This window comes from Chiloscyllium punctatum, chromosome 49, assembly GCF_047496795.1.
Source record: "Chiloscyllium punctatum isolate Juve2018m chromosome 49, sChiPun1.3, whole genome shotgun sequence".
NCBI classification, from domain to species: domain Eukaryota; kingdom Metazoa; phylum Chordata; class Chondrichthyes; order Orectolobiformes; family Hemiscylliidae; genus Chiloscyllium; species Chiloscyllium punctatum.
In genome coordinates, this window is record NC_092787.1 from 44,212,596 (window position 1) to 44,236,450 (window position 23,855).

General features: G+C 41.2%; 1 protein-coding gene across 3 annotated transcripts in view; it reads right to left on the bottom strand.

The window, feature by feature from the left end:
- Positions 1 to 761: 761 nt before the first annotated feature.
- Positions 762 to 23,855, bottom strand: part of slc31a1 (solute carrier family 31 member 1) — a 77,495-nt gene continuing 54,401 nt past the window's right edge. For all 3 annotated transcript variants that reach the window (XM_072566359.1, XM_072566361.1, XM_072566360.1), the window contains 4 exons: positions 18,722 to 18,886; positions 10,335 to 10,401; positions 6,086 to 6,254; positions 762 to 5,103 (listed from right to left, as the gene is read on the bottom strand). In XM_072566359.1, the coding sequence (XP_072422460.1) occupies positions 4,902 to 5,103; positions 6,086 to 6,254; positions 10,335 to 10,401; positions 18,722 to 18,844 (561 nt within the window). In that variant the 5' untranslated portion in view covers positions 18,845 to 18,886 and the 3' untranslated portion in view covers positions 762 to 4,901. The remainder of the gene's footprint in view (positions 5,104 to 6,085; positions 6,255 to 10,334; positions 10,402 to 18,721; positions 18,887 to 23,855) is intronic.

Consider the following 23,855-nt stretch of genomic DNA (forward strand, 5'->3'; position numbering starts at 1 on the left):
GATGTTACCTAGTATGGTGATGAAATGTCTGAAAATGAACCTTCCAGCTCAGTGAGCAAACCTACATCCAGAACTGGGTCTGATGTATGGAGCATGACCAAACCAATCATGTTTTTCCCTATTTGTCAAATCCCTTATTAAAAGCAAAATGACACATTTTGTTTATATCACCTGCTCTTTGAAGACACCTTCACATTTCCCAGGATCTTGTGCTATAGAACATTTTACCAATGAAGAAAGGTTGGATAGACTGGGTTTGTTTTTCTTGGAACACAGGAGGTTGAGGGGTGACCTGATAGAAGTTTAAGATTGTGAATAGCTTGGCTAGAGTGGAAAGTATGCGGCTTTTTCCCCCCAGAGTGGGGTAGTCAAGTTACTAGGGTACACAGGTTGACGGTGGTGGTGTGGTGTGATGACTTTAAAAGAGATGTGCATGCAAATGTTTCACAAAGGGTGGGGGAGTGTCTGTAACATGCTGCTAGAGGTGGCGGTGGAAGTAGAGACAATAGCAAATTTAAGATGCAAAATACATGAGTAGGGAGGGATATGGAGATTGTAAGTGGAGACAGTTTTTGTATGGAAGGGCAAAATCTGTCACCACGGGCTGAAGGGCCTGTTCCTGCTTTATATTGTTCTTTGTACTCACTGATGTTTGTATTTGGAGTGAGTTTATTTTGCATTGCTCCGATCGGGCAGTGTGCTCAATGTTCCCGTAATCAGCTATGTAAGATTGGTTGTCGACACAAGAAATAACAGCATAGTTTGATAAGACAAACTAATAGTTTATTGGAAATAAGCATGATAATATATTATGATTTTCCAGTACCAAAAATTGTATTGTACAATCTCAAAAGAATTGTTTCTGACAGCTCACCAGTAAGGTAACATTGCAACACTGATGTGGAGTGGGAGGAAAGTCATCAACACATGAGAACTGAGAAATCAAATTACAAGACAAAGGCTTAACTAGGGTGACCATTGCTCGCGTGTTTTCAGGAGATAACCAAAGGCACTGAATTTCAAATACAAGCTGAGTAAAGCTTTACCAAATTTTAAAGGGTGATTTAAAGAAAACAATAAAACACCTTACATAAGATTGACAACCAAAAAATTACAGTACTTTCCAATATATCCTTTTACTATCTATATTCAATATGAAATATGATGGCCATTTATTTCAGAAGGAAAATACACTTTATCACAGAAGTCAGATTTGATGTTCAGCTATATTAATAACCCCATGTCAATAGCAGTTTTAGGAGCGCAAATGTGAAAGTAGCAGCACAAACCAGCAAGAGCAATTGTCATCTCCTGCTCCAACATCTAAATGCATAACAGCCAAACACACAGATCCAATCTGGAGTCAAGTTTTACTTTAAAAGTACCAGTGATTCTTTCTGCTCATCTTGAGTTTTAAAATTTGAAATGGAATGCTTTCAGTGGCAGAGCAAATGCTTCCTTCAAATCATGCAATGTTTAAAAGTACATTTTGTATGCACCTAAATACAGGAAACTGCCATTCAGCATTGGTTAGTCCAAATGACACTGTACAATATCATGGATCCTCATGTTGGGTTACTGGCTGGAGTACAAATTTGAATGACAATATTCATTGACACCACTACATTAAGTTAATGAATCGGAGGCAATAGAGATTTTGCAAATCTGTTTTACTTCAGCAAACACTACGAATGGTGGTAATCTGAAACTAAAAAAAGAAAATGCTGGAAATACAATGGATCAGGCAACTGTGGAGAAAGAAAGAGCTTACCAGATCAGTGATCTTTTGTCAGTTATGAGCATTACCAGCATTTGTCGTGCTTGCTGATGTAAAACAGGTTTGCTAAGTCTCTTGCCTCCGATTCATTAACTAATATAGTGGTGTCAATGAACATTGACATTCACATTTGTACTGCAGCCAGTAACCCAAATGAGTATCCATGACACTGTTTAAAGAGATTCTGCTGGAAAATAAAACAAAATACTGGAAATACAAAGGATCAGGCAAGCTGTGGAGAAAGAAAGATCTTACCAGATTAATGATCTTTTGTCAGTTGTAAGTATTTCCAGCATTTTGTTTTATTTTACAGCAGAATCTCTTTAAACAGTGCCTATTAACTACAGCAATCAGAATCTTGACAAACTACAGAAAAAAAACCTGAAAAATCTGAATAAAACCAGGGGTCCAGGAGAAAGTATTGAGTAGAGGACAGTCTCAATCCAAACTATACCTGCATCTGCAGGCTTGGTTCATGTGGTCAGGTCGTGTAGTGTCACTGAGCAGCTAATATGAACAAATTACTTTCTGCAAGATGAGGAAGACGACTCCATTCCAAACACAGCCCTCAAAACATTATATTTTAAATTAACTGATTACAGCTCAGAAGTTTGTCATCCTCACCCCAATACCCCCATTAGCTAGTTTCAAGTATACACCTAGATGATACCATTTTACAAAAACTCTAACATTATAGAGAGTGTAATAGTGTTACTTAGTGGTGCCTCTGGAAATTCTGCCCTGGAGCTATCATTGAACAAGACTGTTGTACCTATTTAATGTTGATCAGATTCAAGTTGTAACTCAGGTATTAAACAGTAGCACCATCTCAATTCCTTCTGTTAATCATGATCTTGACATCAATTTTTTGGGAAATACCAGACCAAAAAAATGTGACATATGAAGAACTGCTAAGATTGGTGGGGAATCAGCATAACATTAGTGAACAAAATTAAAATCTTTGAGATGAGACTCTGTGTGGGATATGTGACCCTCCCAGACAACATCAGCCCACATCTCATGGGCTGCTAGAAGCCCAAAGAGAGAGTATGGTCATACAACAGATAGCTACATCTGTATTGACCGTGTCAAGTACAGTGTAAACTTCAGAAAAAAAGTAAGTTTATTTCAAAACACTGAAGATCTTCTAAGGTGTATCGCATTGACTGACGATGACAAAGACACCATAGATCCAAATCTTTTGGAATAATCAGGATAGTCAATCTGGAATCTTCAAATTCTTTAGATGCTTAGTGTGTTCTTTCTTAAGCAAGGTTTTATAACTGTCTAGTGACACAGTGGATAAATGCCATTTCACTCAACCACTGATTCCAGTTGGTAAGAATAGATGTAGTGCATCCAGTATTGTTGGGGAGGATAATGGAATTGAGCCAAGCAGCTCACTATTCTAGTAGAAAGTGCACATACATAGGTGCTGGATGTAAATAATATTCAGCCTGAACTGTAATAGTCCCCTCGATGGAGCAACCTATAAACTCAATTGCAGAGTCTACTTGAGTACAGGAGACCAGCCAGCACTTGTGGAATCTCAACACATCAAATGACTTGAAACAGGCTACAAACACCCATCGCCATCTTGACAGAACAGCAGATTTCTGTGGAATGATTATCTAAGTTAGGCCAAATGGTCTCCACACTCATACTTTGCTTCGTAATCCTTGAATACCAGCTGGAGAAGAGGAATTTAATCATGTTGATCTCACAGGCCTTCAAAGCTGCAACTAGAACTTATCAATAGAATTAAGGACTTGATTGAACTAATTTCCTTGCCCCCTCCCCGAAGGTCATCCTTAACTAAACAGGCAAAAAAAAATGCAATTATTTGAAATAATACAATAGGCCAAAACTATAGTTCCCTCAATTTTTGAGCTGCTCTGGCTTACAATCACCAGTTGATTAAAACCAATTTCTAAAAATAAATTCCGGAGGACCAGTACCTTCATTTCCTATTGGTCCTGAGCAAGTTTGTTCCATTCATGTGTATCTGTGCAGACCCAGCAGCACCCAGAATTAAAATTGAGTCTTTCACTCCTCCGATGACTAAGAGTACAAATACTCTGCTAATCAATAGTGAGGAAAATTCCTACCATAAACACCAGATAACTGCATATAGCTACCTAGAATCAATACATAATTTTCTTTTTAAATTACAATTTCATCCAGCACAAATAAAAAACATTTTATGAATCAAGGATCCAAGCATCAATTTTGAGAACCAGGAGGTTGAACAATAAGATGGGGTTGTAGGCAGGAACGCAGATCACAGACGGTACAGATGCACTTCTGCATTCAGACTTTAAAAAAGTGAACAATTACATTTTAAAAATCTTGACATGAACAAAACAATCTTAATAGCAAGAAATTGTATTTATGTCTGCTACTGAATATTTTACTGATGGAAGAGGAGGTCATTTTTTAAAAAAAACTATTCATGAAGTGATCATCATGGAGTCTTGGTCCTGATAGTATTCAGCTTTGTATAACACATTTGAAAATGCTATATTTTAAAAAAAAACACTTCACTATTCACATATTCAGAGGAGAAAATCATACAGTGAGTTACATCCTCACTTAATTATGGCATTTCTGTCTACAAACTGATCTGCCATATCAATATAAAAAATATGGTTCTGGCTATAACTGTTTGTCACTTTAATTGTGGGAACTATGGGAAACTACAAATTAAAACAGGAATTCAGTTAGATAGTTTGCTTGATGAGAGCTTTACATAATCCTGTCTGAGTGAAGACAAAATTGCAAAGATTTAATGAACAACTCCAGGCAAAGAAATGGCTCATAGTTTAGGATTCCTAGCACACTTCGTTATACATAAAGTTGGAAGTCACCGCCCCAGCACCATTACCCAAGATCATGCCTCAGGTTTCTGTAAAGAAATTGTAAACCTGCTCTTTGGCAGTAATTAAGGCATGAAAAAACCCAATTTGAGCAGCGATCCATCAACTGGAGTCTAAATAGAGTATGTTAGTAAGTGTATGGGGGTGCCTGCATGTGTGTATACATGTGTATTTTTAAACTGGCTGAATGGTCATTTCCTGCTTGGCAGATCATAGTGCTGGGGAGTGCAATTTGGTCACTGCTGTTGTTAATGGCAGTGTTCAGTGATGTCCACCACCACTGCTTTCTTCCAGCTGAAGAGGAAGTATCCAGCACCTGCACCCAATGCCACAGCAATGCAGAGGTAACCGTTGTAAGTCATAAAGACCAACATAAGAAAATAGCTGATGACCACTTGTATGATGTGAAGTACAGTCTGGATGAGGTGGGGCACACTGAACATCTGCTGGCTGCAAACAAAAGGATCAGAGTCAATGAAAAACCCTAGTTCTTCAAGGTCGAATGAACAAGTGATAGTTTTTTGAGCAGCATATTCAATTGCTGCTTCCACCACCTCAATTATTCAATGTGAAATTACAGTTGGAATGGACAAGTAATTCAGATTATCATGCAATATGCTATCTGTGGTGTACTTAATAATGGCCAGCTTCTCCAGCAAAGTCTGACCACTTCACCAAATTCAAAACTGAAGCCCAACTGGGGCAATTCCCTTAATTAAGTCACATTTCCCAACAACATTTTGCTTTAAATTACAACCAAATTTGGAAAGAGAGATGCAAAAAGATGCACAGATTGGGTTGACAGAATATTTTCCCTAGAGTTGAAATGTCTAAAACTAAGGGGTATGCATTTAAGTTGGGAGGGGCGGAGGGGAAAGAAGAGTTCAAAGGAGATGTGAGGGGCAAGTTTTTTTTGCACAGTGTGGTAGTGGTAGAGGTAGAGATAGAGGCACACACAATTGTTTAAGGGACTTTTAGCTAAGCACATGAATACACAAGGCATGAAGGGGTATGGACCAAGGGCAGGCAGAAGAGATTAGTTTAATTTGGCATCACGTTCAGCACATCATGGACCGAAGGGCCCGCTCCTGTGTTGCACAGTTCTATGTTCTGGAAGCAATTTACATTAGCACTATTGTGCAATAGCTACTCCCCCTTGGTTTCTTCCCCATCCCTCCACTGAGGTATCGATCCAAACCTGAACAAACTTAGACGAAAATCAGCCACTGCTCAATATCTCAGCACAGGCTGGTCCACAATCAATAGGAGGACATGCAGTTTCCAGAAACTGCAACTGAGCCACCAAGGTTGGGGGTGTTGTGGTATGGGAGGTGCAAAGCCATGGCTAATTGAAGTACCAGTCTCCCTGTCCTTGAAATATTCTGACCTTTCTGGGTGAGTACCAAATCATGATATGTTTTGCATCACTCACCCAACAGTTTTGTGCGTTTCCATCAGGATTGTCCCATTTGGTCCAGGAACAGGCATGGAATTATAACGAACATTAACCTGCGATTTCCGAAGCAAACATTCTCGACTGATTTTCAGCCCTTCATAAGCCAATGCACAGAGGAAGACAACCACACAGGCACCGACCATCCCTGCAGAAAACAAACAAAGAAAGGCAAGGTTAGGATTAAGGAATCTAGAAATGTGGCAATTTGCTGGACCTACATACTTAGGAATGATTTAACAGAGGCATAGACTGCGTCATAGGGTCAGGAATGGAAGAGAGAAAGGTTAGCAGGAGCATCTCAGCTCACACGGTGACAGAACACCAATTCTTGCCTTCAATTTCACATGTTGCTACTGGACCTAGAAGATGCAAAATGAGTAAAGAGATGTTTTCTGAAAAACTGAATGATAACAGTGACAATTTGGAATGAGGAAAACATCTTGTTCATTGGAAGGTTGGTGGATGTGAAATCTAGAAACAGCAAGGCTTTGACTAATTCCAGCTGAAACCAGTTTACCACAGGGAACCAGGACCCTTGTGAAGCAGTGGTAGTGTCCCCATCCTTGAATCTAGAGGCCTGGGTTCAAGTCCTACCTCCTCTGAAAGTGTGTAATAACAATTCTAAATAGTTTCATTTGTAAATACCTACAACAGAGAACATTCACATCCGTCAATATTTCCACGTGATGGAAAGTGCTTTTTCAGTTGTTAACACACACTAAATACTAATTCCTTGAGTGGCAATGACCTCTAAATATATCTCATATGACTATTCTCCACATGTGAACCCAGAATCAAGATTAGTAGCACAGGAGACAATGACCTGGGACTTGAGTCTGTCTGTTCTGCTGTGTCTCAGTTAGCAACACACTTTCCTCAACATCAGAAGGTTTTAGGTTTCAAACATCAACCCAGGTTTTCAAAAATTCATTCAGTGGATGTGCACTTTGCTGGCTGAGCCAGCATTAATTATCCATCTGAAAGTGGAGGGGGTGAGCTGTACTCTTGAGCCACAAGCAGTTCACCTGCTGTTCGGGAGTGAGTTCTAGGATTTTGACTCAGTCACACTGAAGGAAGGGCAATATATTTCCAAGTCACAATGGTGAGTGGCTTGCAGGTGGTATCCCCTTCTACCTGCTGCTCTTGTCCTTACAGATGGGTGCAGTTTGGAAAATGCTATCGGATGGGTCTTGCTGAATCTCTCCAAGGCATCTTGTAGATCCTACACATTGCTGCTAGTGTCACTTCGTGATGATTTAATATTCGCAGTGTCAAAGTGGTGGATGAACTGTCAAGTAGCTGCTTTGTCCTGGATGCTGTCAAGTTTCTTTCGTGTTTTTGGAGCTGCAATCGTCCAAGCAAGTAGGGAGGAGTCCATTACACTTCTGGCTTGTGCCTTTTAGACAGTGGACAGGCTTTGGGGAGTCAGATGGCGAGTTACTCACTATAGTATTCATAGCCTCTGATCTCCTTTTGTGACCTCTATTTTCATAGCTAATCCAGTTCAGTTTCTGGTCAGTAGTAACCTCCATGATGCTGATAGGGGATTCAGTAATAGCAACTTCATGGACAATGTTTAGATTCGCCTTTTTGGAGATGGTTATTGCCTGGCACATGCCTGCCAAAATCTGCAAATTGACCATTCGGACATGGACTGCTTCAGAATTGAGGAGTCACAAATGGTGCTGAACATTGTACAACCGACAGTAAACATGCCTACTTCTGACCTTACGATGGAGGGAAGGTCATTGCTGAAGGAGCTGAATATGGTTGGACCAGAGACACGACCATAACGAACCCCTATACCTGGTATTACTTGAACCAGAAAAGGGTTTCCCCCCCCGAATCTTACTGACTCTGATTTTGCTAGGCCCCTTGATGCCACATTTAGTCAAATGTGGCCTTACTGTAGTCACTTTCATCTCACCTCGAATTCAGCTCTTTAGACCATGTTTGAACTAAGGCTGTAATGAGAGCAGAAGCTGTTTTGCTCTGGCAAAACCCAAACTGTGCACATAATGCCAATATTCAAGTGAAGTACTGAGGGAGGGCTGCATTGCAGAGGTAATGTGTTTCAGATGAAGCATTAAAAACCAAAGCAATTGAACAAAACGTAGACAGTGCAGCTAGTTGTGCCTGCTTCATCATTCATTAAGACCATGATAGAACCTCAACATCAATTCCTCATATCGCCCTATTGCCCTGTCAGCTGAACTCCAACAATATGGTGATAATAGTCACGAAGGGGTACTTATTGACTTAGCATTTACAATATCCTATACTACAGAGCGTCATGGATTATCGTCTCAATCTAAAATGGCCTTACCCTTACCTTGAAACTATGTTCCAGTGCTAGACTCTAGAGCAAGGTGATCTAGCCTCTCAACAACTATCCAATCAAACTTTTGGAATTTTATACTTTGTGAGACCACTTCTTGTTCTTCTAAATGACAAAATATAAACCCAAAATATTCAAACTTTCCGATAGGACGATCTTCTCAGAAAGCCATTGAGAGAACCTTTTACTCACTACATGTATTTCCTTTCAAATGCAGGGAATTCAAAACTATAGATAGAACTCCAGATATGGTTTCAACAAATCCCTACTTTTTGTCATTTACATAAATGATTTGTATGTGAGCATAAGAGGTACAGTTAGTATGTCTGCAGATGACACCAAAATTGGAGGTGTAGTGGACAGTGAAGAGGGTTACCTCAGATTACAACAAGATCTAGACCAGATAGGCCAATGGGCTGAGGAGTGGCAGATGGAGTTTAATTCAGATAAATGCGAGGTGCTGCATTTTGGGAAAGCAAATCTTATCAGGGCTTATACACTTAATGGTAAGGTCCTAGAGAGTGTTGCTGAACAAAGAGACCTTGGAGTGCAGATTCATAGCTCCTTGAAAGTGGAGTCGCAGGTAAATAGGATAGTGAAGGCGGCATTTGGTATGCTTTCCTTTGTTGGTCAGAGTATTGAGTACAGGAGTTGGGAGGTCATGTTGCGGCTGTACAGGACATTGGTTAGGCCACTGTTGGAATATTACGTGCAATTGTGGTCTCCTTCCTATTGGACGGATGTTGTGAAACTTGAAAGGGCTCAAAAGAGATTTACAAGGATGTTGCCAGGGTTGGAGGATTTGAGCTATAGGGAGGGGCTGAACAGGCTGGGGCTGTTTTCCCTGGAGTGTCAGAGGTGGAGGGGTGACCTCAGAGATTTACAAAGTGATAAGGGGCACGGATAGGATAAATAGGCAAAGTCTTTTCCCTGGGGTCGGGGAGTCCAGAACTAGAGGGCATAGGTTTAGGGTGAGAGGGGAAAGATATAAAAGAGACCTCAGGGGCAACTTTTTCACACAGAGGGTGGTACGTGTATGGAATGAGCTGCCAGAGGAAGTGGTGGAGGCTGGTACAAAGGCATTTGGATGGGTATATGAATAGGAAGGGTTTGGAGGGATATGCACTGGGTGCTGGCAGGTGGAACTAGATTGGGTTGGGATATCTGGTCGGCATGGACAGGTTGGACCGAAGGGTCTGTTTCCATGCTGTACATCTCTATGGCTCTATGAACTGCAGTCCACCATTTTAAAAAGTGAGGATTTAAAGGGGTCTCACAGATGCTAACACTGGCCAGCTCTCTACTACAGCTAGTTAAGAGCTTTCAATCCCAGAATCCCATCTTGTGACATGACACACAGTTTAGGATGTCCTGCAGCACAGGCTTCAACATTTGCCAAACCAGCTGGATGTAAGACTTCATTCATCTTTTCCAATCTAGCATTACTTTGAATATGAAATACCCTTGTGTTCTAATTACAGCCAAGTCCTTGCTCTTCCCCATCTTGTCACCTCTTCCAACCCAACATTTCAAGATCTCCACGTTCTCCATCTCAAATTCTGGGCTCTCTTGGCCCCTCCATTTTAATTGCCATATCAATGGTAGCTGTGCCTACTAATGCATGGGCTTCAAGTTCTGGAATTCCTTCTCTAGACACCTGAGCTTTCCTTCATCTTTTAAGATGCTCCCGAAAACCTACATCACTGCTAAAGCTCTCGATAACCTGTCCTAATATATCATTCTGGGTCTGCCAAATTTTGTCTGTTAATTATTCTTAAATAATCTTGGGACAAAATGGTGTCAAAGATGTTGTATAAACACAAGGACTGTTGCTCAAGTTTCCAACTGCAGATTGTGGCCTCTGAATGCTATAACATCAGTACTCACCTCCAACGGAATTGATCACTAGCCCAGGGAAGAGCAGCTCCACTTTCTTATACCCAAAGTAGAAGGTCTGAGGGATAAAGGAATAGCAGCATGAGACTCAGATTAGATTGCAACCACAAAATCTAGCGAAACATTCAAACTGTTTTCACTCACACCACGTCCCAACCATGGTAAAATAACAATATTGTATTCCAGAAAGCCAGATGGCGAAAGAGAGAATTGGAAAAGAAATGTGTGGTATCATAAGCATTTATTTGTAGGTATACAAATATACACCTTCCAACCAACTAGTTGAGACAAGCACCAGTGAATTCCCATTATCTACACACAAACATAACTAATATACAATTAGTGGTGCTGGACAAATGAATGATTAACAATTAGGAGGTGATTACACAAATCCTCAATGATGGGAGAGCCCAGCATATTGGGGCAAAAGATGACACTGAAGAATCTGCACCCCTCATCCTGAAGTGCTAAGTGGACAACCCAACATGACCTCATCCAGAGATCCACAGCATCGCAGATACCAACATTCAGCCAATTCGATCACTCCCTGTGATATCAAGAAACAGCTGAAGTCATTGGACACTTCAAAAGCAATGGGCCCTGATGACATTACAGCAACAGTACTGAAGACTTGTGCTCCAAAACTAGCCACACCCCAAGCCAAGCTGTTCCAGTACAGCTCCACCACTGGCATTTACCCAACAATGTGGAAAACTTCCAAGGTATGCCCTGACCACAAAAAGCAGGACAAATCCAACCTGGTCAATCGCCTTTACTCTCACTTGTCAAAGTGATGGAAGGTGTCATCAAGTGCAGGAATAACCTACTCAGTGACACTGTTTGGGTTCTGTCAGGGCAACTCCATTCATATCCTCATTACGATATTGGTCCAAACATGGATAAACAGCTAGGTAAAAAGAATGACTGCAGATGCTGGAAAGCAGATTCTGGATTAGTGGTGCTGGAGAAGCACAGCAGTTCAGGCAGCATTCAAGGAGCAGGAAAATCGATGTTTTGGGCAAAGGCCCTTCATCAGGAATGCAGGCAGAGTGCCTGAAGGGTGGAGAGATAAAAAGGCTGGATAAACAGCTGAACCCCACTGAAATGAGAGTGACTGCCCTTGACATCAAGCCAGAATTTGACTGCATGTGGCATCAAGGTGACTTGGCAACTTTGGAATCCACGGGAATTGGGGGAAACCTGTGCTTGCTGGAGTTATGCCTAGCGTAAAGTGAAATGATTATGTTGGAGGTCTGTCTTCTCAGGGTAGTGTCTTGGGCCCAAACATCACCTGCTTCCATCAATGATCTTCCCTCCATCATAAAGTCAGAAGCTGTTCGCTGATAATTTCACAATGTTCAGTACCAACATGACTCCTCAGATACTGAAGCAATTTGTGTCAAAATGCAACAATACCCAGATAATATTTACGTTAGGGCTGTGAGTAACATTTGTGTCATACAAATGATAGGCAATGCCAACCTCCAGGAAGTGTGTCAAGCCATCACCCTTGACATACATTAGTACTACCTACACTGAATCCCTCACTAGCAACATTCTTTTTGGGGCGGGGTGGGGGGGGTGCGGGTTTGCAGGTGGTGGTGTTACCACGTATCTACTGACCCTGTCCTTCATAGTGGCAGAGATCACACTGTGAGAAGGTATGTTGATGGAGCCTTGCTCAGTTGGGGCAGTCCATCTTGTTGATGTTGCATACTGCTACCACTGAGCTTGCTGGTGGAGGGAGTAAATGTTTAAAGGTGGTGCTGTGGTTTTAAGCCAAGATGCCATTTTATCCTGAATGACATTGAACTTTATTGTTGAAACTCTGAAATGTATCACTGTTGCTAGGTCAAAGTTCTGCAAATACCTCCTAACATTATTGTGATGACATTTACAGGAGTTCAAGGCAGGAGCTCACCATCTTCTGAAGAACAATCAGGGATGGCAACAAATGCTGATCTAGCCACCAACACTCACCCTTCCCAAAGGAATAAAAGAATGGCCCTGACAGCTGTCTTTTTAAATAAAAATAGTTTTGTACAAAAATTTCAGAACAAATGAAAGTTTTCATTTTCTTTACAAAGCATTACATTGCAAGCTATCTTCCTCAAATAAAATCCTAGATTAGTTACAGCAGAGGCCATTCAGTCCATAGTAGCTGGCTCTCTAAAGGAGCAATTCACTTAGTGCCACACCCATGTCTTTTCTTGTTTTCAGATAATGATTCAATTTCATTTTGAAGGCTTTAATTGACACTGCCTCCACACATAGGTAGTGCATTCTGAATCCTATGATTCACTGTGTGAAAGTGTTTCTCAATGCCTCCAATGCACCTATTGTCAAATATTTTAAAATGTGTGCTCTTTCACCAAAGAGAACCGTTTTACCTCGTGTACTCTATCCAGATCTTCATGATTTTGAAGACGCCAAACATCTTTCAACCCGATCTTTCCAAGAAGAACAATCTTCACCTCTACAATCTATACACCAAACTGAAGCGCTTTATCCCTGGAACTACTGTAAATTATTTCTGCATCCTTATATCCTTCCTAAAACGTGGCAGTCAAAACAGGACAGTACTGCAGTTGAGACCGAACCAATATAAAACAATCCAACAGTTGGTGACTACAGAACAACCTTGGTTATCCAAACATTAATTATCTGAACTTCGGATTATCCGAACAAGATCTCAAGGCCCCTGTACATGCATTCTAACTGAAGCAGAAAAATTCTATTCCTCATCCATTTATTGCATTGTTTTGTAAACTTGAACAGGAATATAGATGCAAATATGCTTTAATAAATAACTTCAAATATACACTTGAGGCGTAACATTAAAGTCTTAAACATTTCCTAAAAAGGCTCTCCGATACTTATTCATCCCAAGGACAAAGAGTTTTGACTGTGAAAACACAAGAACAACCTATGTGCAAGCCTGAGCTGTGTGCTCTAACAGCAAGATTGCCTTCTAACATTGACTCACTGTTTTGCAAACCCAACAATTTTTTTTAAAATTCAGTTCATTCTCGGGAGCGTTATGTCAAAAAATGCACTTGCACTTTTTGTTTTCGTTGCTTTTTTCCTCCTGTTATCCCATGACTTCCTTTTCCCCAAACAAAAGGTAGTTCAATATTTTTCAGCTGACAAGAAAACTTAATATTTAAATTTTCTTGTCAGCTGAAAGATATTGAACTACTTTTGTTTTGATAAGAGTTAATAGATGTGAAAATAAATAGGAGGAAAACTTGATGGGTGTTAACACAACGAAAAAAAATTACCCCCTAAAAAAAAATTGACGAGAGAATGGAAACGGAGGTCAACGAGAAAAATGTTCCCTCTCTCTCGTGCTGCCCCTGTATTTTGTCCCTCTCTTTTTCTCAGAGCTTGGTGGTCGCTGAGGGAGGGAGGGAGGGAGGGAAGGAGGGACAGACAACACTTGGTTAGTCTGTATGGCAGGACGACACCAAACAAAGATGCAAGTTGCTGTCAAGGACCAGGATAAAACAAAGGAAAACGTCAGCAAAAAATTTCAGACTTCAGTCAAACTCTAGCCAAAAAAAAGTGATTTTATTTGTAAAATATCATGAATTTTTAAGCAATATCCAGTGTTTATGCACATTTTGTCAACTGAATGAAATAAAAACTCTGTAAACATGCTTTATGTAATTATGTTCAGTATGGCTTCCTTTGTTTACAATCAGATCAGTTATCCGAACAAAATACTCTCTGCTCGTCTCGTTCAGATATTCGAGGTTATTCTGAACATCTATCCATTTAGTTTTAGAGATTACTTTTATCTTTTGCATTTGCGTCATGCCAGTAAGATCGATCTATCATCATTTATCATTGGCACTGTAATGTATATAATGCATTATCCCACGATGAATGGTTTATCTATATAACATTCAGTGAATGTACTATTCTTCAGCTCACCAGTTGTACACCAGGATCCCACTTAAAATATTGACAAACAGAATCCCATTTCCAGTGTATCCACAACAGCCAGTATTTCAGCAAACAAGAATACTTTAAACGGCCCTTTTTACTTTCACCGTGCTGAGCAAAGGGCATTTTCCATTCTTATCCATCAGAAATGTTATGAAAGCAGTTGTACCCATCAGAAAGATTACACGGTGAAGCTTCATAAAAAGTGAATAGAATCAGAGTCATAATTGCTACAGCATAGGATGGGGCTTTTCAGTCCTTTGTGTCTGTGCAAACTTTATGCAAGATAACATCATCTAGTCCCCATCTAGCCCGTTTAGTGTAACCTGAGCAAATTCTCTCTTCAGGCAATTATCCCTTTTCCAAAGCCATGACTAAATCTGCCTCCACCAAATCGGAGGTAGTGCTTTCAGATCCTAACCAAATGCTGCATAAAAACAATTCTCCTACCATCTCTGGTTCTTCTGCATTTCACTTTAACTCAAGTGTCTTCTGGTTCTCGTCTCTTCTAGCAACAGAAACAGTCACACACTATTTATTCTGTCTAAATTCCTCATCATTTTTATCACTAACGATTCTCCTCTGAATGAGGATAACTTAAGTTGTTCCAATTGAATGCTGATGTTGATCTTGTTTTGTGCACCTCGTGTGCAGCCATAACCTTGTATACCTCACTCTGTCTAAACACCCTATGATCTGCATGTCCTTGTTTGTCATGATCTGCCTGTACTGCTCGTAAAACAAAGCTTTTCGCTGTACTTAGGTATTTGACTACAATTAAAAAATCTATTGCTATTGTTTAAATTCCTCATCTCTGAAAACATTGTTGCTAATCTTTCTTGCATGCTCATCAATGCCTTCACATCCATCCAGAAGTGTGATGCCCAAAACCAATAACAATTATTTAAATCTGAGAGCTCCATCAATAGTAACTTACAAATCCACAACCTCTACTGTTCAAACGGATGAAGCCAGAAGACACATGGGAACACAGACACCTACAAGTCGCCCTCAAATTCACTTTATCCTACACAGAACTAGATTGTGGTTCCTCCAATTGCTGGGTCAAAATCCTTGAACTCATTTCCAAACCACTTGTGTACCTACACCCCAAGGATTGCAGAATTGTAAAAGGCAGCTCCCCTTCTCCGAGCTATTTGGGGTGAGTAACAAATGCTAGCCTTTCCAATGGTGCTGAATGGGAGAAGTTCACATACCTGAGACTGTTATTTCTGCAGTATTCTGCAGCCTAAGAAAGAATGAGACCATGTAAAGATTTTAAATTAAGGTGAGAATTTTAAACTCAAGACATGGCCAAACTTGCAGTTCTGAGAGTACAGAAAAATCAGTGGAGTCAATGTGAGTTGCTGTACATAAAGGTTCACTCAGATTCAAGTTTACTATGGATGGAACATGGGACACTGACTAGGACAGTGTCTAAATAATGACATTTGGAAAGAGGTTGCTGTTGTGAATGGCACTCTCTCTTCTACACACCAAAGTCCATATTCTTCACAATTACTTGTCTCTTTTAAGAGACAATTGTGGATTTCACAGCTGACACTAGATAATTTGGTGGCAGCAAGGATGGGAGAATAACGAATAGAAACAAAGTGCTGGAATCACTGATGAAAAATGTACAATTGAAACACTGACTTCAGTCATTCCCTCCCCAGATGCTACCTGATCTGCTAACAGTTTCCTGTATTTTCTATTTGTCTCAGATTTCGCATCATTTGTACTTTTTCCCCTTGTCAGTTTTATTGCCAGATGGATCTTTCCTCTTCCTCAATGGTATTCACCTTCATGAAACTGTTCAGAATCCATAAATAAAAAACAAACTTTTCTTTAAAGAGGTGTACCATTGCCCTTTGAGTCATCTTTCAATTCACAATTTTTTAGCGGTTACAAGTGACCTGGTCAGAGCATACTGCCAACCATTCTCGGTACAACTCAGGGGGATCTTGACCAGATGGGCCAATGGCTGTGAAGTGGCAGATGGAGTTTAATTCAGATAAATGAGAGGTGCTGCATTTTTGGAAAGCAAATCTTAGCAGGACCTATACACTTAGGGAGTCATGCTGAACAAAGAGACCTTGGAATGCAGGTTCATAGCTCCTTGAGAGTAGAGTCGCAAATAGATAGGATAGTGAAGGTGGCATTTGGTATGCTTTCCTTTATTGGACAGAATATGGAGTACAGAAGTTGGAGATCATGTTGTGGTAGTACAGGACATTGGTTAGGCCACTGTTGGAATATTGTGTGCAATTCTGGTCTCCTTCCCATCAGAAGGATATTGTGAAACTTGAAAGGGCTCAGGAAAGACTTACAAGGATGTTGCCAGGGTCGGAGGATTTGAGCTACAGGGAGAGGTTGGGGAGGCTGGGGCTGTTAACCATTCAGCATCTGAGGCTGAGGACTGACCTTAGAGAGGTTTATAAGGTCATGAGGGGCATGGATAGGATAAATAGACAAAGTCTTTTCTCTGGGGTGGGGGGAGTCCAGAACTAGAGGGCATAGTTTTAGGGTGAGAGGGGAAAGGTATAAAAGAGACCTAAGGGGCAACTTTTCCATGCAGAAGGTGGTATGTGTATAGAATGAGCTGCTAGAGGAAGTGGTGGAGGCTAGTACAAATGCAACATTTAAAAGATATCTGGATCAGTGTATGAATAGGAAGCGTGTGGAGGAATATGGGCTGGATGCTGGCAGGTGGGACTAAATAGGTTGGGATGTCTGGTCGGCATGGAGAAGTTGGACCGAAGGGTCTGTTTCCATACTGTACGTCTCTATGACTCTGTGACTCTAAGTCAGAACCTGATAGTCTTGGGTAACAATGAAACAAACAGCACAAGAACCACACTATGTAACTGTTGTGAGGTAAAGAGAGGTACTTGGCTACACACCTCCAGAAAGCTTTAAATCTGGCCTAGAGGATCAGACTTCCATTCTTGAAATCATGCAATTTCACTTTTGGTTAAGTTTTATAATTAGCATTGTTCCCAGCACTTGTTTTAAACTGAAATCTACAACCTCAGTGTGCAAGAGATTCAACGATTGGTCTATCACCACAAGGAATAGAAAAATCAACAATAAACAAGGATCACAAGTGCACAATTTGTATACCAAAAAAAGGTGAAAGTTTGACTTTTGAAAAAAAAGAGTGACCTCCAGCAGTTTGGGGGAAGTCTAAACCCAATCGGGGGGAATTACTGCAGCAGTTTAATCAGGTGACAGTTCCCAGCTCAGTGCGCTGTCTTCCGAATTGCATATGAAACAGCAATCTGTTCAGTTTTGTGTTTGGCCTTCCCCATACCCTTTTCACATCTCCCTCTCACCGGTGCACTCAATGTAATCAGAAATCTGTTCAGCTTTTGTCCCCCTTGATGTGGTCAAGAGAGAAAACATCTTTCAGGCAGGGTCAACAAAATGTTCACTTACTAGAATTTTTTTTTTTTTTTTTTAAGTACAAGCATTTAAATCTTAAACTGTGAATAAGCTGAATTCTTACAGCAGCCAAGTGGAAATATTCTTCAGTGATATGTGGACTAAAAGACACTTCAAACGAAGTGCACGGTGGCTCAGTGATTAGCACTCCTGCCTCACAATGCCAGGGACCCAAGTTTGATCCCATCTTTGGGTGACTGTGTGGGTTTCCTCTGGGTGCTACAGTTTCCTCCCGGAGTACAAGGATGTATTAAATTGCCAATAGTGTCCAGGGATATGCAGGCTAGGTGGCTTAGCCATAGGAAATGCAGGATTATAGGGATAGGGTATATTTGGGAGGGTGGGGTTGCATCTAGGTGGGATGCTTTTCAGAGGGCTGGTGTGGACCCGATGGGCCAAAGGGCCTGCTTCCACCCTGTAAGGGTTCGCTACTGAAAATTATTAAAAGCACACAGTGTGGAAACAAAATCGCTGCAACTGTAAGCAATATTAACTATTCTCACAAACAGCCATCCCATGACTCACTAAACACCTAGTCACTTATCTTAATGTGAAAGGAGGTTCCAACTGTAAAGGAAATAATGTCAAAATTGAACACCAGTACAACAGTATTCCAACTGGTCCTTTTCCACACTGCATTCCCAAATAATATATCAGTTTCTTCTATTCACCTAGGACCACACTAGGAATTTTGAATCCCACCAACTTGCTGTTTAGACAAGGGTAGGCAGCAACTAGTCGAAGAGTGTGGTGCTGGAAAAGCACAGCCGATCAGGCAGCATCCAAGATGCAGGAGAATCGACGTTTCGAGCAGGGCTTATGATCAAAATGTCGATCCTCCTGCACCTCAGATGCTGCCTGATTGGCTGTGCTTTTATAGCACCACACTCTTCAACTCTGATCTCCAGCCTCTACAGTCCTCACTTTCTCCATAGGCAGCAATTAAATGTAGATCCTAAAACATTTGGATAAGTGAAAGACTTTACCATCATCATCATGCTACCCGAACCATGATCATGGCCTGGAGTCGACGTGGGCGAGTGGTGAGCATGGCTGTCGGAGTTCATCGTCATACCGTGATGGCTGCTGTCATCCATTGACATATTCATTGTAGTGGTGGAGAAAATGAGTCCAAGACTCTCTATCAGAGTCTGCAAATAGAAACAAACATAATTAGGTTTCTCTAGCTGGATATAAAACATAGACCAAACTGGTCCACAATAAGTCATTTATGCTCCAGATTGATTGCAGAGATGGATTTACACTGAGTGATGGTTTGGAACAAAGCCAGTATTTTTAAAACGTTGATCATGTGGGTTGTAACAGATTAATTAAAATGAACAAAAGTAAGACGTTGTTCTAAAAGGCACTAATCAAGTCACACGTAGAGTTATATTGAGCCGTTAGAAATATATTCCTAAGAGAAGGCACCTAAACAAAATATTTAGCCTTTTACCAGAAATAAGGTGAAGAAATGGGCGGAACAGCGGCTCAGTGGTTAGCACTGCTGCCTCACGGGCACCAGGGTCCCAGGTTCAATTCCAGCCTCAGGCGATTGTCTGTGTGGAGTTTGCACGTTCTCCCTGTGTCTGCGTGGGTTTCCTCTCAGTCCAAAAGACGTGCAAGTCAGGTGAATTGGCCATGCTAAATTGCCCATAGTGTTAGGTGCACTAGTGAGAGGGGAAATGGGTCTGGGTGGGTTACTCTTCAGAGGGTCAGTGTGGACTTGTTGGGCCAAAGGACCTGTTTCCATACTGTAGGGAATCTGATCTTAAAAAAAATGAAAACAAGAGATAGAAAAAAAAGATTAGGTGGGGAAGCTTGTGAGAGGCTGCCAAAGATGGCAAGAGATTAGGGTCAGACAGAGATGGATGCAGGGGACATGATGGGAAAAGGGAGGAGCTGAGGGACAGAAGAGGATGGGGTGGAATTGGGTGGGATAGAAAATAGCAGAGTGAAGGGGCAATAGGTACAAATACTAAAGAAACAAAAAATTAACTTTCAGGGCAGATTTACTGACCAAGAAATATCAGTACTTAGTGGTTAGTATTTCAGCTGTTGGGGAAAAGCAAACCTAGAGGCCATTAATATAAAAGTTATTACAAGAAATCAAACAAGTAATTCAGACAAAACATCTTGATTGAGCGGGTGATGAAAACATGTAACTCACTACCATAGTGAGTGCTTCAGGAAAATAGTCTAGACACATTTAAGGGGAAAACTGGGTAAATACAGGGATAAAGGAATTACCTTGATAAGAGTTAGATATGACAGGACTAAAGGCCAAAAGTGGAGAATAAACACTGGAAAATCCACATAAGGTGAATGAACGATTTCTCTGTTCAATATTCTATCCAGTTGTTTTTCTTTTATTTATTAATTTTTATTTTTAAAAATTAGATTCCTTACAGTGTGGAAACAGGCCCTTCAGCCCAACAAGTCCACACCGACCCTCCGAAGAGTAACACACCCAGACCCATTTCCCTCTGACTAACGCACATAACCTATGGGCAATTTAGTATGGCCATTTCACCTGGCCTGCACATCTTTGGACTGTGGGAGGAAACTGGAGCACCCGGAGGAAACCCATGCAGACACTGGGAGAATGTCTGTGTGGGGTTTGCGGTGTCACCCAAGGCTAGAATCGAACCTGGGACCCTCGTGCTGTGAGGCAGCAGTGCTAACCACTGAGCCACCCTTTTGTGTATTAAACTATTGTTAATGAACAGACATAAGGGATCTCCCAAACATGGGTGCTCTAATCAGAATTAATGAACTGGAAGGATGCATTTCAAATAGGACAAATTGACTTTTCCAATTCATAACTTCCATTTAAATAATTACAGTACCACATGCAAGCACTGAAAGTGCAAAACATAAAACCAATAAAAAGAACAGCGGATGCTGGACATCTGAAACAAAAACTAAACTTCTGGAAAAACTCCAGGAAGTCTTGCAGCATCTGTGGATTCAAGCAGAGGTAACATTCCAAGTCCATTGACTATTCTTCAGAACTGATGGCAGCTAGGAAAAAATTGGTTATATATGCTGAAGATGGTGTTAGAGACAAGAGTGAAAAATGGTGGAAATGGAGCAGAGAGCGAGAACAACTGGGCAGAGAAAGGAATGGTTAACAGCCTGGGAGAATGAATAGCTGCCAATGGAGATCATTAGCGGCTGTCAAATAGGTTGCGTGTGGTGGCACCCTACGTGATGACAAGGCTTGGTGTTTGAAGGTTGGGGTGAGGACATGGGAAAAGGTGCTCATACCTAAAATTATTGATCCTCATATTGAATCCTGAAATGTTGCTGGGTACCCAAACAGAAAACAGAAAGCTGTTCTTGCAGCTTGTACTGAGCATTGCTGGAACACTGCAACAAGCCCAAAACAGAAATTGCGCAGACTCAGTGGGTTGAATGATCTCTTCCTGCACTACTGGGATTCTATATTAAAAACCAAATATGCAGCCCTAACTGAAAAGTCCAGGTGAGATCTTTAAAGGAGATAACCTTTTGCTCACATCAATACTCCCTGCAGTAAACATAATGACTAGGAGAAGCTTGTTACCAATTGTTCAGAATGGCATCAACTTGTTCAAACTGCACAATCTGAGGCATGAACAGTTAGGCACTGCAGCAACAGAAAAGTAGAGGCAGCAAAAGCTCAGAGCCCTTGAAAAACGTCCTGCTATGTGTGCCCAAAGATGTCAAGGCCAAGATTTGGGCTCTTTAGTCATGAAAATTCAATGCAAAAACCTGAAACCTTAAGAAAACATCGAACTGAGAATCAGTCAATGACTATGATAAGCTACAACACCAACAAGAATTTCATCAGGTCGTCTTCAAATTAGTCCAACAGAATCTCACATATCCATCTAAGAGGGTAGATAGGGAATCAATTTAATGTCTCATTCCAAAAAGATTAGAAACAAAAGAAAAACTTGCAGATGCTGGAATCCAAAGTAGACAGGCAGGAGGCTGGAAGAACACAGCAGGCCAGGCAGCATCAGGAGGTAGAGAAGTCAACATTTCAGGTGTAACCCTTCTTCAGGACTAGTGGGGGTGTAGGGGGAGCTGCAGATAAAGGGGGTGCCGGGGTTGGGTGGTGAAGTGGGGATAGGTGAAGACAGGTAGTGGGTACGACCTGGGTGGTCAGTGGGAGGAATTAATCCGGTTGGTGGCAGGGAGCAACGGAAGAGAAGGGGAGAGGCTGGGAAGGGAGTTGGGGATGCAGAGGGAGGTTATTTGAAATTGGAGAACTCAATGTTGAGTTTAATACTGCGATGCTCGGTGAACTGTTCCCTAAGTTTATGTTTGGTCTCCTGACATAGAGAAGACATCTTAGGGAAAACTTAGGGAACTAGGGACCTCCCAGTCACTGCCCATTTCAATTCCTCTTCCCATTTCCTTTCCGACATGACCATCCTTGGCCTCCTCCATTGCCACAACCTGCAAATTAGAGAAGCATCACCTCATTTTCTGGCTGGGCAGCCTACAGCCCAGAGGAATTAACATTGCGTTCTCCAATTTCAAATGGCCTTTCTTTCTAACACCTCCCCCCCCCCCCCCTCCAAATTCCCTTCCCAGCCCCCTGTCAACAACCGGATTCATTCGTCTCATTGACCAAACAGGTCATACCCTCTGCCCTGTGTTCACCTGTACCCACTTCACCACCCTACCCCCACCAGCCCCTTTATCTGCCCCACACCCACCCCCAGTCCTGAAGAAGGGTTACACCTAAAACATCAACTTCACCTCCTGATGCTGCCTGCTTGCTGTATTCTTCCAGCCTCCTGCCTATCATTCCAAAACAGAGCAGCACAAGTGTCAGCCTCACATATTTACACTCAATGCCTGGAATAAGATTTGAATCCATTAAGGCAAAAAAGTTGGAATTGCTACCAACTGCGCCATAGCAGATACTGACGTGCAATGTATTTACTTTACACTTACTAAACTGGCAAAATGAGCTAAGGTAAAGATCAGTCATATTCACTAATCGTCCTGGAAAATGTGCCTGAAATCAAGGTCGTGATGACAGGCTTATGCCCGAAATGCTGATTCTCCTGCTCCGCTTTTCCAGCGTCCCACACTCTACTGAAACCAAGGTTTGCATAATATTCAAAGTCATGCTGTAATTTTATATAAACCACAGAAACACTTAATGCTGCAATTTACCTTAATCCAGTCACTCACAAATTTAACCTCACACAGACAAACCCTCCCACTTCCTAATCAGATTTTGTGAATTGAGTTAAGAACACAGGATAATCTTTTAATCTGATCTAAAACTTAATTTTTTATCCTTCTCATGCTGTTAATTGGCAATGATTCACCTGTTCCGTTAGATGGGAATAGCCCCTGGGCCTCAAAGCTCATCCTGAAATTTGCAGTAAAATTAGGTTTTCGGAGATAGTGGGAGGCACAAATTGAATTTAGCATTGAATTTAGATCAGAGCAATCAATTCATTTGATTGTGGCACTGACAATCGAATGCACAAAAAGGTTGTAAACAATTGCATTTTCTGGCAATTACAACAGCAGGAACAACCAGCAAAGTTTTGATAGCTACTTGTACACGGTTTATCTGAAACATACTTTTAAACGTGACCAAATTTTTTGTTTCAGAAAAACAGCCTCCATCTCAACTCTACATGAGGAGGCTATTTTTGTTGCATTATTGGGTATTTTAGTAACATAAAATACCCAATGCAGCTCCTCAGTTCCTCCAGTGATGCAAGATGGTCACCATTCAAAGGATACATTCAGGTTTCCGTGCTTTGGTATGTTTATCTTCCATGGCTTTCCTGAAGGTTGTCTGTGCTTTTTTTTATGCTACGGTTTAATAAATAACTGACTGACTATGATGGAGTCATGGCAGCCCTAATTTAGTCACATGCACTACTGTTATTACATTTAGTTGACAACTACCAGAATTCAGTTGCCAAGGAGGAAAACACAACTATTAACAAAGAACATTACAGCGCAGTACACGCCCTTTGGCCTCAATGTTGCAAAAGATACACAACGTTATGGTATACAGTACATAATAATCTATGCAAAGAAAAGGACTTGCATTTATTTAGCATCTTTCATGACCTCAGAACATCCCCAAGGCTT